Below are 16,146 nucleotides of genomic sequence, written 5' to 3'. Positions count from 1 at the left end.
CCAATCCCCACCGCAACCCTTGCTAAACCCCCCTCCCCTTTCTCGTCGCCCCTCACACGATTGCCGGCGTCGCGGCGACCATCGCGTAGTTTGTACCGGCGTCAGTCGCTCCTGGCGCCCCCTACGACACCGTCGCCATTTTTTATTCTTTCGAATGATATCTCACACAACCCTTTCTCTGCCGAAGATACTAAAAATAATATGCCGTTGCATATGGACTTTGCTCGTTTACTTCGAAATCTTTCGTATTTCGTCATTCAGATTTGCTTCTCTTTCGAGAATGTATTTTTATTTCTTTTTTTTTATGTATATATATATATATATTCTCTTCCCTGGAATAAAAAAAAATCAGGCGCGAGTTTTTAAAGTCCCTTTTTACGAAACTCGGCGCAGTTTGCGCAAGCGAACAAGGGGAAAAGCCAAAGGCGCATCGCGCTTCGTATGTGTACTAGACCGGAATTCCGCTTACGTAGGGAACTACTCGTTTGTTGTTTTTTTCTTTTTTTTCTCCCCCTTTTTTTTTTTCCTTATTCTTCTCTCCTGCAAATCGAGTCGGCTTTTGGTCGGAACGACAGTGCCAATGCTTTTTTGTATAAACGTTTCTTTTTTTCTTTTCTTTCCAAGCCATTCGAAAAATAATGCAGATGAAGAAAAAGTTCGACAGAGGAGATAGATGATTTATTTGCTAGGATCAAGAGTCGTAAACTCGTCAATTGAATTAGTTCAGAACGAAGGAAGCGAGTGAAATAAAGAAAAAGAAAAAAAGAAAAAAAAGAAAGGGAGGAAAAAAATTAGAAAACGAAAAGGAGATCGAAAGAATGGAGTAAAATCGGTTCGATCGTGAATAGGGATCGAGTTGAGAGTTCGGATAGGTAAGCAGGTAGCAGGCCGCGGATCGACGGATAAGCACAGCAAGCAAGCAAGCAAGCAAGCAAGCAAGCAGCAAGCAGCAAGCCGTGAGTAGTTAGTTAGTCGGCGTTACACCGATGTAGCCTTGAGCCTATTCCACGCACGAAAGCCCCCGCCGCATGCCTGGCTGCATGCTGCACTCTTCGTGCCGTCCTGAGCTTCCAGAGCAACGTACAAGTGAAAAAACGAAGAACGCGCGTTGGGGAGAAAAAAAACACGAAGAAGAAAAAAAAGAAAAAAATCGAGCTTATTTCTGTCAAGCCCACCCCTCCTCTCACTCTCTCTTTCTTCCCTCAAAATACTGTGTCCGTGTATCCATTATTTTTCTTATTTGGGTCAATCGTAATAACGGAGAAGAAGAAGAAGAAGAAGAAGAAGAAGAAGAAAAAAAAAGGGAAGACCGATTAACCCCTTCCCATCCCTTCCCATCCCTTTCTTTCCTTATTTTTTGTTATTTTTGTATTTTTTTGGACACGATAGACCGTTATATATTATCGTACGGTCGATAAACTTAGACTGAAAGATGGGCAATGTAAACCTGCTCCCGATTTAGAGCCGAGCCCTTTTTACACGAAGCCAACTAGGCCATGCACGAAGGATGGACGAGGACGTGGAAAAATATCAAATTTGTTGACGTGCATCGAGAAGCATGATTGATATTTGAACTTTTACTTTTTATACCTTAAGACGAGGGACGAGAGGACCAACTTGGTAAGTTTGAAAACGTTATAATAAATAGAATGATTATTTTTAAACAATTCTATACACATGTATGTATCTATGTATATAAATATTTAATTGTATATTCGAAATAAACTCACGTGGAGTCTCGTGAAATGAACGAGACATTGGCACTCCGATGACGAATTACAATGACAACGAGAACTATGACGACAATGAAGATGACAACGATGATGATTATTATTCTAAAATTAAATCAAACATAAGTAATACGAAGTGAGTAATATAAACGACGAAGGAGGGAATATAGTCAGTAAATATTTCAGAAAGTTTAATCGCGTCCATAAATTTATCGCGTTCCTATCGTGAGAATCGCGGCGTTCCTCGGGGCGCGTACCTGTGGCTCGCAGCGTAAAAGCGGAATCTGGGCCGATATAAATAGGCTGACACGCTGCGAAATAACAGGTAGCCTTAAATGCCGAACTTATACGAAATACTAAGAAGTATGCGATCTGGCAAAACATATTCCAAGTATGTAACAGGATTTTCAATCTTTTCGGAATTTATCTTTTAACATGTAACATCTTGTATACCGAAGTTCTAAGATTACGATCATAAAATTAAAATAGTAAGTAATAAATAAATAAATAAAATCAAGTTAAATTCTCTCATTGTTGCCAAATTGGCACGGTCTTAAATATTTCGATTCGATGATTGATGCCACCACGGTAGTAGTCTGGTGTAGGCTTTTCTTTTGCTTGCATGCACACATATATATAAATATAAATGCGTACCGATATGCGTATGTGTATATGTGTATCTGTGTATGTATACAAGGAACACGTACGATAATAAACGCGCGAGTTTCGAGAGTTTCTCGAGATAGCAAGTTCCGCTCCGTTGCGGCCGAGCACCAGCACCAGCACCAGTACCAGCACCAGCACCAGCACCGACAATACCAACTCTGGTTCTCTGTATCTCGCTTAACAGGAGGGTAAAGAGAGAGAGAGAGAGGGAGAACAAGAGAGAAAAAAAGCATATGGGTGCAAAACCTTTGCTCGGCGTGCCTGTTCACGTTGTCCTGATTCCGTCATGCGCTTAATTCGCATGGCGTACATATATACTCGGACGGATTTTTGACAAAGAAAACGACAAAAGGGAAAGTATCATTATTATTATCATTATTATTATTATTATTATTATTATTATTATTATTATTATTACTATTATTATTACTGTTATATTGTCATCGTTCTTAATAGGATATTTTCTGTATGTCATGTAATCATCTTTTAATCACAATCATCGTGTTCATTAAAATATTATGACGTAACGAGCGAAGATTAATAAAGGAAAGGGAAAATGATAGATGGCGTTTAAAAGAAAACAAGTACGCGTCCTTGTTCTTCTTTCCATTTAGAATTAGTTTAAGGAACAAGGTGTTGGGTCTTGTACCGGAAGAATCCCCCAGAAGGCAAGGTGTCTCTTTGGTAGAACGATTTCCCGAAGAATGGCGCCGAACACGGAACGTGCACGCGAGTAACTAGTTACATGCATATCTACTACTCGAGACAAGATGTCTCGCTTCGATGAACTCAGCCAGTCAGGCTGCCAACCCGCCAGCAGCTAGTCAGCCAGCATGTTTAGTTAGCTAGGTTACTAGCTAGGCAGGCACCTTTGTATTCCTTTCTTTCTATCTCTTACTCGTTATTGCTCGTCGCAACAACAGCGAAAAAACAGAGAGAACTTAAGAACACAAGTTAGCCTCTAGCTTGGGTGTCGCACATATCACTGTCGTCCTAATTCCTCTTTTTTCCTCTTTTTCAACTCACATACTTATTATTATTATTATTATTATACACGTTAATACATCCTATTATTTTTAATTTAGAAGTTTTCAAAAAAAAAACGCATGTCACGCAGGTGAAAATTTTCCTCTTCAAAAGTAACTCATGAATGATTATTTCCTACCTCTCTCTCTTTCTCTCTCTCTCTCTCTCGTTAAATATATGCTAATGTGTTTAGTCTACACGTTTATTTCGATAAAAATGATGTGAAGCAGTAGAGAGATACTCTAAGAGAGATGTATATAAAGTTACAGAGTGGGGAACCCACTTTGTCCAGTCTCTCTCTTTCTTTCTTTCTTTTTTTTTCTTTCTTTCTTTCTTTCTTTCTTTCTTACTCTTTCTCGCTCTCGCAGCTACTTCATATACGGCCTCGCGCTTATACGAAGAAAAGTCTATTATAAGCTAATCTCCGGCTAGCTCACCTATCTCAACTGACCCATAATCGATACAGTTTCTGCACGCTAAAGCGTTACGCTACTGCGTGAAGGCTCCTTCTTGCTTGCATACGAAAAGGTTTATACATGTATATATATATATACGTTCATATAGATATACGTAAATCGAAGTCAAGATGTATGTATATTTATGTATATATATACACACACACATACTTGGAAAGAAACGTTCCACGAGTATGCCGCGTGCGAGTTCGCAAGACGCGTTTCGTGTGTAAGACCCATAAAGGCGTCACGCTCGACGCGCAGAGCCCTCCTTGATCCAAATTCCTGGTCGGGGTTGGAGGTTGCGCGGTTCAATCTGATTTTAATGTCGGCTTATATATAAAGACAAAGAAAGAAACTGAAAGAAAGAGAGAAACAGAGATTCGTGGGTGGTGTAGAAAAGAAAGTACGTCGAAGATTTCATCGGCAGTAAACACGTTGAGAAGATTATTGGTACTGGTAATGGAAATGGTAATGGTGGTGGTGGTGGTGGTGGTGGTGGTGGTGATGATGATGATGGTGGCGGTGGGTCTGGGGGTCTGTTGTCCTTGATCGTTGACATACTCGAGGCGCACGTTACGAGTGTATTTGTAGCGCAAGGAGATATGCAATGCAATCGAGAGAAGAGGAGGAGGAGGAGGAGGAGGAGGAGAGATGAGGAGGTACGGATCGAGCAGGTAAAACTCGGTTCTCTTTCGTTTCGTTTCGTTTCGTTTCGGTTCGTCACGGACCGGTGCCCTGCTAGCTCTCTGCCCTTGACACACTTCTCTGTTCCTAGCAGAGAGAAGCGTGGTGCTGCTGCTGCTGTGCTGTTGTGTCGTTGTCGTTGGTGTTGGTATTTCTCATTGGAAGAAGCTCAGCTTGGCACTCTGGCGGTCGGTTGACGAGTGAAAAGGCTCGTCACGTCTCGTCACTTTGCGTGAAGTTTCGTTTCGAACGCTCTTCATTTGATCTCACAATGATCCGCACCGGCGCACGACCATCACCACGACAGCATACAAATGATCTCCTCCCTACGTTTAATCTGTCCTCATCGATATGTTACTTTTTACAAAGACCCAAAATTCAACGCTTTCCTTAGCCAAACGTTACTCGCACTCATTTAGTTTGATAATGGCCACGCATTGTAATATAAATTCGATATTATTTCGCGTGTAAACTATACTTATAATATACGCGTTATCTTTCTTTCTTTTTTTAATTTTCTTTTCTTTTTTTTTCTCTCCCTCCCTACTTTCGATATAGCTTTGCATAGATCATTATTCGCGAAATTATTCAGAACAGGTAGGGTAGTAATAACGGTTAGTATGTGGTGCTCGCTGCGTCGTCAGCTGCATTTCATGTCGGTTGATAAGTGACCCCAAGGTCGACTGCTACTACTGCGACAGAACTATTTGCGTCGATATCGAACTGTCTTACCCTTTATCGTCTTATCCATCTCCCACGCTTTTGTTTTCTTTCTTTTTTTTTTTTGGCATTTACCTTTAAAACATCGTGTTCGTAGTTGTTGTTGGAAAAACGATTCGCGTATAAAAAAGTATTAATATAATACAATACGTCATTTATCAAACGTCCCTGTGTTTTATCAAACACAGAGGATAAGAGAAAATCATTGACATTCTGTCTAAACTTTATTGTTTCGTACTAACGTACAGGTAATTATTAGGGTGAAATGAAAATTCTTAGGAAAATCGGATGAGGGAAGGAAGGAAGGAAGGAAGGAAGGAAGGAAGGAAAGGAAAGAAAAGAAGAGAAGAATGAGGTCGATATTGAAACTGGGCCAGGTTTACTCGGTAACTATGTCACCACTATTGATTCGCTGTCCACACCACACTACTCCCTGCGGCACCACTTATCGCGAGGGGTGTATATACGCCGGAGGAGAAAACTGTTGCGGTAGCTTATTTTCTTTTCCCGCTTCATTCTTAACCTCATTTTTCCCACTTTTCTTTCTTTCTTTCTTTCTTTCTTTTTTTATTTATTTCTTTATTTCTTCCTTACTTCCTCTCTTTTTTTTTTCTTTTTTTATCCTTCTAATCGCTGTTCTTTTTTCATCGGATTCCACATGAAAAAAGGGGGTCAGATATCTTCGATCGCGTTTAGAACGAAGGAACAATTTCTAAACGTTCCTACATGGAAACAGAGACAGAAGTAGATAAAGATAGATAGATAGATAGATAGATAGATAGATAGATAGATAAAGAGAGAGAGAGAGAGAGGGAGAGAATTGCGGAACGGTATTCCTTTTTTAATTTTCTATTACATCGTTTATTTAATTTTTATTTTTTAACGTAAAGGGTTGCTCCGCGAATCTTTTTCTCTCTCCTTCCCTCTCCCTCTCTCTCTCTCTCTCTCTCTCTCTCGATACGCTTCGGTGCTTCGTAGTACATGCGATTTCGTAATTTCATTTTATCTGGGTCAGATTCTCTCTCCCTCTCTCTCTCTCTCCTTTCTTTCATTCTTTTTCTTTCTCTCTCTTTCTGCCGTTGAAAATTTCCGAGCTATCGGAGTAGACTCTCTCGGTGATTTGTGCGTCGCCATTTGCACGTTTCGCTTAACTCGCGCGCTCTTTGCCAAAGAAGCTCGCCTCGTCGTCCGTCGTCGTCGTCGTCGTCGTCGTCGAGTGGCCTACTTCTTTTTTACGCGCAAACCGATACTACTACTACTACTACTTACTTGAGCGTACAATAAAAACTGTTGGATATTTTTTTTTGTTTTTCTGATAATCCCTCACCTATTATCTCTTCCCTCCCTCCCTCCCACCCTCCCACTATTTTCTCTAATAATTCTACTGTTAAACAACGATGAGACGAAAATGGAGAAAAAAATAAAAGGAAAAAACAAAAAGAATAAAAAGAAACAAATAATAATGGGAAGGGGCTAAATGGGACGCACTTGAAAAAAGAAAAAACCAGATTAACCGACTTTTGCTATCAATTACAACACAACTACGAGGATGATCTATCTATCTATCTATTTATCGATGTCATTCCGATTGTCTTAAGAGATATTTACACGTAAGATGTTTAACCGTTTTAAACCGCTTCCCTCGGTCCCATCTATATGGCAAAAACTCTGACGACAGGTGAGAGTGAACGAATCAAAGAGAAACAGAGAGAAAGATACGTAGGATAAATAAGGGAGGTGGGGGGGAGGCGACAGAAACGGGGGTTTGGGCGCGAGACGGGGGGAGGGGAGTAAATAAGGAGAGAGCGAGAAAGAAGGCAGCCCGGACAACTCAGCTTTCGTTTTCACCCAGCCTACTTGTTAATCCGGTGAGTCAATAGTTGTATAACACTGGAACTCTGTTGCGTAACTCAGGTTGGTTTCCCTTGCGACCTACTTGCCCACTAAACTAGACACACATTCTTATCCAATGGTAATCCGTCTCTCTGCTTTTACCTCCCCGCCCCCCCACCTGCCGATGTGCCCCATGCCCCTTCTTCCCCCTTCCCCCTTCCTTCTTCCAACCTGACCGAAACGAATCCCGTATTCTTCACTCTTTCTATTTCCCTTTCAATGAAAGCGATTTCTTAACTGCAAACAACGACGACGACGACGACGACTACTTTCATCCTCGCTTTGGTTACTTTGTTCTTCGGACCCTTTCTTTCTTCTTCTTTTTTTTCTTTCTCGAATATGCAATATAAGAGAAACTTTATGAATTTCTATTGTCTTACCATTTTGTTTGCAGGAAGTTTAATATTCAATCGATGAGTTACGTTTTCTTATGTATATATGAATATCAAATGGTAATGTAAAAAGTATTTTGATACGCATGTGTACGTGTGTGTATGTGTTTGTGTGTGTGTGGATGATAAGTTGGTCGAGTTCTCGTGTCCTAGGTCATGAAATTAGGTTGCATCTTTGAGTAAAAGGAAAGAAGAAGAAGAAGATTTCTCGGATAGAAGAGTGCAAAGTAGGAGGAGGAGGAGAAAAGATGCGAAGATGAACGGTAGAATTTTCCGTCCCTCGGATCGATAACGCTTACGCGTTGTAAAGTGATGAAATAAAAGAGAAAAAAAAAAAAAAAGGAAAGAAAAAGAGATATGTAAGAAAAAATAAATGGCCAAGCACATGGAAATGTTGTCGTCGTTAAATGATGGTAAATGCAGGTCGACGTTAAAAAAAGATGTTTAAAAAAAATAAAAAAAAAGAATAAAAATAATTGGAAAGATAAAAAAGGAAGATGATAAAAAAGAACGTATATCATTGCATTTATTGCAATTTATTTTATTATTATTGCATTTATTGCAATTTAATGCATTTATTTATTTTTTTTTCTCTCTCTCTCTATTTTTCTCTCTTCTGTTATTTTTTTTCCCCTTTTTCTTCTTTTTCTTTTTTTTTCTTTTTCTTTTTCTTTTTGTTTTTCTTTTACATCAACCACGTTCGAGTCTTATTAACGTTGCTATTGAAATTAAGTTTATTCAGTAACGTGTATGCCATGACACACTAACCAAGTGGTCGAGACCCACTTAAGCTACCGGGTGACCTCCATCGAAATGGAATGGATGGGGTGATAGTGCGTGGTGTATTTTGAGCGTGCACGTACGCGCAACGCAACGCAAAGCAACGCAACACAACGCAACGTAACACAACACAGCTATCAAACGCAGCTTAACTTAACTTAACTTAACTTAACATTAACTTAAATTCAACGCGATGCAACGGCAACGTATACGGAAAATGTCTGATCGCGAGGTCGCATCCAATCGAGATCGTCCTTCGATTTTCGAAGCGGGAAGAGTCGGTCGAGGATACGGAAGAAAAGATGTGTTGCGACCAAAAATTAAACCAAAAACTAAATTATAATTAATTCTCTCTCTCTTTCTCTCTCTGTTGCATGAATAAATATTTGTTTTCTTCAATATCGATTCCTATTTTCTCTCTTTGAAAATTGGTTAAATCAATCGAATAGGATTGATACCCCAATTTATTCAATTCTAAACGATTTTAATTGCTGAATTATTATAATAATCCACATTTATGTGATAATTATGAATAATTATCGTTATAAATGAAAATTATTCGATTTAATATTTAATCCAGTATCACAAAATGATCCGTACATTCAATTGTACCAAATGAAATAATTATTTTAGATATCGATATAAATGAATATAATTCTGTGTCATTTAAGTATAACCTTAAATTTTCCGCGCGTATGCGCGCGCATCAACATTCTCGATTTCACTTTCAACGAGCACGTATAAGTTAGGACCGAAAATTACTCGTCGAAAAAGAGGGGACGGAGGAAAAGGAGGAGGAGGAGGAGGAGGAGGAGGTGGGAGGAGATCGGAACACAAGTAACGTTACCATCACCACCCCTCTACCCTCGAGAAAGTTTCGATGGTTTCGTCATGTAGAATATATCCCGATTGTATGTACAGGGTAAAGGATGTGCGTTGATTACCTCACAAAGTAGCACCAGCCAGCAGTAGCAATAAATAGTAGTAAATAGTAGTAGTAGTAGTAGTAATAGTAATAGTTGCTGGATGAAGATTCAACCGTTTACGCATTTTACCCAGAATATATACTAAAGCCCGTTTATATTTGAAATTCTAACGCGTTTAAAACATTGAAGATACTCTAGACGCATAACATGGCGTAACCTAACGCGTTGACTCGCGTTACTTAATGTGCGAATAATAGGAGGGCGAGCATCTAATAACGAATAACTATGTGACTTAACCTTTCGTCCATTGGTGATATTGCATAACGAATTGAAAGGATAATTAAAAAGCAAGTATAGGATTTGTGAGATCTTAATAGATGATTTAGCCTCTAGAAATCATCATAATAATGAATCATAATGATCATTGTCGATAACAAAAGAGTAGAATGCAAAGTACGGGGGAGTACAAGAAGAAGAAGAAGAAGAAGAAGAAGAATAAGAAAAAGAATAAAAATAGACTGATCCGAAAAGATGACCGAAATTGGTCGGTCCATAGAAGATATGAGAAGGTACGAACGATGTTTTGTGTTGAGGGGCCAGGAGAATCGTTAGCTAACCGAATACGTATACGTTTCTTACGCAAACTAGCGAAAGTAGGCGGGCGCGAGAGTCTCTCCCCTCGGTTTGTTCACGCGCGCACACTTGGGGAAAAGAGCAGAGCCAGCCGAGCGAAGGAACACGAATGCAAACTCTCCAAGAGGAGGAGAGGGAGGAGGAGGAGGAGGAGGAGGAGGAGGAGGAGGAGGAGGAGGAGGAGGAAGAGGAAGAGGGAGAGGAGAAGGAACACCAGCAAGCCACACCAGTACCAGCACAAGTACCAATACCAGTACCAATACTAGTACCGGTACCAACCAACAGCAACGGCAACAACAGTAACAGCGATCAAAGGTGTACGTGAGAGAGCGCGCGCTTGGACAAAACCAATCGGCTTGGGAAAAATGTTGCGAAAGCCATAAGCCGAAAGCACTTTCAGCATGGCGACGAAAGCGAGAGTGAAGTCGTCGTTTGTTTGGCTGGTCGGCCGAGTAGCAACCACGAAATCACGAGTTAACCAGAAACGAAATGAAAGAGAGAAGGCCCCCGAGGGGCCCAAACAGCGGACGGACACCAATCTTTATTGGAGCGACTGAACCATTGTTTCTAAGGGAAGAACACAATGTATTTAAATTAGAACTGAAATAATGATATCCTCGGGTATATCGTAGTATATACAGATATAATACATTTCTTTTACCTTTAGAAGAGAAACCTTTCGGTACCTAAAGGCACTCCTGGTTTAATCTTCGATGCCTTTTATTTCTTTTTCATTTTCTTTTCTTTTCTTTTTTTTCATACTCGTCGGGTTGACCCGTGAGTACTACCTACACCTCTTTCGAAATGCTTGCGTCAGAGAATTTTTGCCGAAAGAAAAATCTACCGTTTGGAGAAAGTGTACGTTAGTATAAAACGAAAGTGTAACGTAAGTTTCTCCCCCCCCCCTCTCTCTCTCTCTCTCCTATTTCTTTTTCTTACTTTAAGAGAAGCGCCCCTTTTTGTTTTTTTTTTCGTCTAGTTTCTCTCTGTTCCATCTTCGAGAGATAAGAGTTATATACGAGTATGAAAATACTACTACTAGTATAACTTAGGTGGGTAGCAAGAGAGAATAGATGCAAGTAGACAACGACGACGCGTGGACGACGCTTGCGTCGCGATAGTAAGAAGGAGAGGAATGAGGAGGAAGGGAGAGAGGGAGCAACGGGGAGAGGTTTGCGCGGCGCACGGGATTCGTGCCATTGTCAGTGGGTAATCAGGTCAGTGGGCCAGTGGGACGAGCACTTTCAATTTCAGTCCTTCTAACCACGGCGACGGCAATGGTGGTGGTGGTGGTGATGGTGGTGGTGGAGGAGGTGGTGGAGGAGATGGTGGTGGCTACTCGCCACGTCGTCGTTATCTCGCGTCTCTCTTAACGCGTGTACGCATGCGCGCGCACGCGCTCTCTCTGTCTCTCTCTAACTCTTAGAATTAAATACACAATCATATGCATAAGCTCATAGGCATTCTGCACCAGCAGCACTGATGGCGACACGCGCCAATCGCGTCACACTCCTCCAACACATTACGTCTTCGTTGTGTCGTTGTCGTTGTCGTTAATGCGAGAAAGAGAGCAGCAAGTATATGTGCGTTCGCGCGTACAAAAAGAGAGACAGAGAGAGAGAGAGAGAGAGAGAGAGAGAGAGAGAGAGAGAGAGAGAGAGAGAGAGAGAGAGAGAGAGAGAGAGAGAGAGAGAGGAGAGAGAGAGAGAGAGAGAGAGAGAGAGAGAGAGAGTGAGAAGAAGGTGGGAGTGGGGAGTATGATCCACGCACTGTACCCCCTCAACCCTCTCTCTTTTCCTCTCTTTTTCTCTGTCCCCTTTGCTCTTTAGCTTCGTCTTCGTCGTTGGTTTGGTCTCCGCTGGTGTTGCTTGCTGTTACTGTTGGTGCCGCGCGCGCTCTGCTCTTTGCGGGAAAGATAGCGGAAAGTAGGACGCGTATTAAAAACCACAGACCGTGTCCCGTGGCGTCACTTCTCGTCCCTCGGCACTCTACGCCTGTATTACCCAATCGAATTCATCATAACTGGTACGAGGAACGTCGTCGTCGTCGTTGTCGTTGTCGTTGTCGTTGTCGTTGTCGTCGTCTTCGTCGTCGTCTTCGTCGTCGTCTTCGTCGTCGTCTTCGTCGTTGGAGAACGTCCATGTATTTAGCTTTTGCAGTTTCAAACAGTATAGGACATTTAAAGCGGCGGCAAAAGCGCGCCAATCGAGATTAGGTTTGAGAGCAACGAAAGAAAGAAAGAAAGATTGATTATCAGCGCCATGTTGCGGCGAATCTGGCAAACTTTAACCGACTTCGATCGAGAGATCTTAGCAACACGGAAAAGGATCCAGAAAGATCATTAGGAAAAAGAGTAGGGGTAGTTAAGCTACGAGAAGTTCGATAATATAAAAAAATGAGATCGCAATGATATAATCGTTAAATGAATGATCAATAATACTTTCCCTTTTTTCTTCCTTTATCAGAATTATATTCATGATCTTTCTTATTTCTGCGAATTATTATCTAATTCCTATTCTAGAGGTTGTATAAGCAGACAAATGTGTTATTGAAAAATTATACACATGTAATATTCGCAAAATAGTTTTTAACGATAAAGAAAATGTAGTTTCTAGGCTCGTGGTCTGATAAATTGGCACGCGCATCGATATCACCAGTGTTCGGCGTGCTGAGAACATTGAATAATAATTATTGTTGTTGGCTGGGCTTGGTGTTATTGAGTTATTCCAATGCGACTTTATCAAAGTGGGTCAAGCTATTCAATAGCGACCGCAGTCGACGAGAAACGACCCGTCGACCGTCTTAACGTCGCGTGGGAGTGTATGTACTTTATAAAAGACACACAGAGCCACGCAAATGCTTTGTAATCATGCTCGACAGAGCCGGAGAAAGAAGAAGGCTCGTACTATTGAACGCGTGTCGTCTTTTTCTTTCTTTCTTTTTTTTTTTCTTTCTTTATTTATTTATTTATTTATTTCTTTCTTTTTTTTCTTCCTTCCTTTTCTTTTTCCAAGATATCCCTTAAAGTATCCACGTGATACCAGTCCGTCGTAATGTTCACAATAGTTCGTTGTAAAGATTCTTTATAGAGAAATCTCCTGGCGAGAGTTAGGACAACAGTATTTGAATCCTCGTAAAATAGAAGAACGAAAGAAAGAAAATGAATAAAATATTCGACATCTACTTCCCATTAATTTTGTCCGAGTTTCACTCGTAAATAAGATACACTTATTACAAATATGCACTCTAACATTTTGAAGTATAATATAAAAGAGACATTGAAATATGGACGAGCCGAAATAGAAATAAATGAACTTTTCAGATCCTTTCTGTTTTTTAGATTTTTATATTAATTGTATTAGCGCAGTTTTTATTTATTTATGAAAAATGATCTATACAATAATTATCATTCTAATCGATTCTGTTCGAACAAAGTGAAAGTAAACAGATTTATAATACCTAGACTTGGACTAAATCAAATGTGAATGCAAATGCTACGAATTTAGAGCTTGCATTCTTTGTTGCTGGTAATAGCGGAGGGTAGTTGAATGGTCGTATAGGGCATGACATATGTAAGGAACGAACAATTCTAAAAGAAATTACGATAGCTTAGAAAAAGCGACGCAACAAGTGTTCCTCGTCAACGTAGCAGGTAGATGTTGACTATCCGTATTGTCAAAGTTTCCTCGAACGGGGCTAAAAGGAACTTCGTCCTTCAGGATATTAGCGGGAAACGATTCGACTTGACACGTGCCAGCACGCTTACAACAAGATTTTTATGTGAATAGAGGGTTTCTTTTCGGATACATTTAGGGACCGAGTGATCCACTCCCCTTCCTGCTGCGTTAGGCTTTTCATTTCGGTACAGGTGATAAAACGGAACTAATGCTTCTATTTATTGTAAAGTTTCTCCAAAGTTAAGAATAAGATATAAAATGTTTTTCCTTATGCATCATTGTGTTGTTCAAAAATAAGAAAAAGAAAATAGGAGGGATGATAGGGACGAGAAAAATCAAAAGAGCATTGTTTGGGTTGCTTTCATGGCCCAAAATAAAAGAATAAATAAAAAGCAAGCAAATTCATTCCTCAACGTTATTTTCTCCGAACTTCTAGGGTGGTTACAAACGTATGACAAACGTTCTTCTCGAAGATATGCGCTTTCAAAGCTTCTTTCCAAATTGAGGACAACCATAGTAGAGTCACGCTCTGAAAGCAATTCCAGTTTGAAATTTAATTGAAAACGCCTGTTGCGTCCTAACCGATCGACGCGACTCCAAACGTCGCCGTGCGCGAAGTATTCTAACCGAATATTTTAATGGCGCGAAATATAAAATCCTTTGTAAAAAAAGTATTTACCATTTGAAAATTTATATACAATAGATAAGATTTTTATATAAATTTTATTTCAACAAATATTTTCCATTATCGTCGAATCCACCTACATCGAATCCACTATAGCATCTCTATACCATTATAAAACCCTCCACCGTATTTAACAGAATGCATCCCTAAATAACACTCTCCTTAGGCTAAACTTGCCTCTTTATTCGACAAAATTCGAATTCCTTATGGTATCCGATAATCTAATTTGTTTATTTTTGAATCAAACAATTTCAATACAATCAAACATCCCTTAAGAAGTCGTCCTATTACAGTGGACATATTAAGGTTTACTGTAGACCTTATAAGTTTGTGCCGTTATCTCAAGAATTATAAAGCGTCAATTATATTTGCTTTTTATTATTATATCCAAATTTTCACGAAAAATTTTCAGTTCTCAATCTCCCTCGACGAAAATTATTGAAAATTGTATCCTGAATTTTAAACATTATACAACGGTAGTATATAAATATACAAATATACGTGAGACTAATTTTCATAAATATGAAAAAAAATTATTTAGCTAATAAGTAAAAGTATAAGATTACTAATACTTGTGTTTTCCTGAAAATCATAAAAAAAAGTAGATTGTTCCCCCGTTTCACAGACGTAGGGTGATCTATTCTCATAGATTTCTTCGTTCATGTGGCACCTGTTCTCATTTCAAAAGTACGGAATAGATATCATGTCACTCAATTCATTTGAAAACAAAACGATCGAGTGCATTGTATGATCGCTATGTTTCTTTCCCTCTTGGTAGGGAAGGTGCACGTGCAATAGAGAAAACCCATAGAAGAAAAAAGGGGATGAAAGAGAAAGACAGGGGGAGAAAAAGAGAGGGGGAAGGGGAGTAGGATTGAGAGGGAAATATGACAAAGCGGAAGAGGTAAATAGAGGGTAGAAAAGAAATAGAGATTCCAAGAGATTCGAAAGCAGAGCGTGGAAAGGATGGAATAAAGGAAAAGGGTTTGACAAAAGCACAAGCAATAGAAGAAGAAGAGTGCGAGAAAAAGAAAAGCGAGAAGAAAGAAAAAAAAAAGAGAAAAAAGAGAGCATTTAAAGTGGAGAGCTGAGCCAATGCGTGTCGTACCTGAAGCATCATTGCCGGGTAAATCGGTGAGCAGATCGAGCCTGATACGTGATTGCTGCTGTTGCTGCTGTTGTTGTTGTTGCGGTTGTTGTTGTTGCGGTTGTTGTTGTTGTTGTTGTTGTTGTTGCGGTTGTTGTTGTTGTTGTTGTTGCGGTTGTTGATGAATGGTTTGTTGAGGCTGTTGGGATCCCGTGGTCAATGGCAAATTACTCGTAACATTCGCGTGATTTTCCGTCAAGATCGCAGCAGGGGTATTCGAGGTGGACGAGGAGGAGCTAGAAGATGAGGTAGAGGAAGAAGAAGAGGGAGCAACCGAGGGTGGGGAGGAGGTGGACGATTCCGTAAGGGTAGTTGTCGCGGTTGAATTGTTTTCCAGAGGTGGCACGGGCCCCCCTCCTCCGGCGGCCCTACTACCTTCCCCTGAACCTGTAGCCATTCGACCGTCGTGCATTCCTATGAACGAGGGAACGACGGACAGGCGAACGGACGGATGGATGGGACAGACGAACGGAACGAACGAACGAACGAGGCTCCCTCCCCCTTCAAAGACACCTTCTTCTTCTTCTTCTTCGTCTTTTCTTCTTCTTCTGTTCTTCTTCGTTTTCTCCACCACCGTACGCACGCACGCACGCACGCAGGACGCACATACGCACGTACGTACGCACGTTGGACGCACGCACGCAAGCACTTGCTCTTTTCTTTTCTTTTTCTTTTCTCTCTCTCTCTATCTCTCTTTCTCTTTCTGTTTCTTTATTTATTTCTATCTCG

The 16,146-nt window shown here is 40.4% G+C and overlaps 1 protein-coding gene across 4 annotated transcripts in view; it reads right to left on the bottom strand.

Moving 5' to 3' along the window:
* LOC122525602 (mitochondrial distribution and morphology protein 34-like) overlaps positions 1 to 16,146 on the bottom strand; it is a 27,360-nt gene extending 11,214 nt beyond the window's left edge. For all 4 annotated transcript variants that reach the window (XM_043648523.1, XM_043648521.1, XM_043648522.1 and 1 more), the window contains exon 1: positions 15,379 to 16,146. In XM_043648523.1, the coding sequence (XP_043504458.1) occupies positions 15,379 to 15,829 (451 nt within the window). In that variant the 5' untranslated portion in view covers positions 15,830 to 16,146. The remainder of the gene's footprint in view (positions 1 to 15,378) is intronic.

This window comes from Polistes fuscatus, unplaced genomic scaffold, assembly GCF_010416935.1.
Source record: "Polistes fuscatus isolate 324 unplaced genomic scaffold, CU_Pfus_HIC Scaffold9, whole genome shotgun sequence".
In the NCBI taxonomy this organism is placed as follows: domain Eukaryota; kingdom Metazoa; phylum Arthropoda; class Insecta; order Hymenoptera; family Vespidae; genus Polistes; species Polistes fuscatus.
The sequence above is the reverse complement of the archived record's forward strand: the minus strand, read 5'-3'. Positions and strand labels throughout refer to the sequence as shown.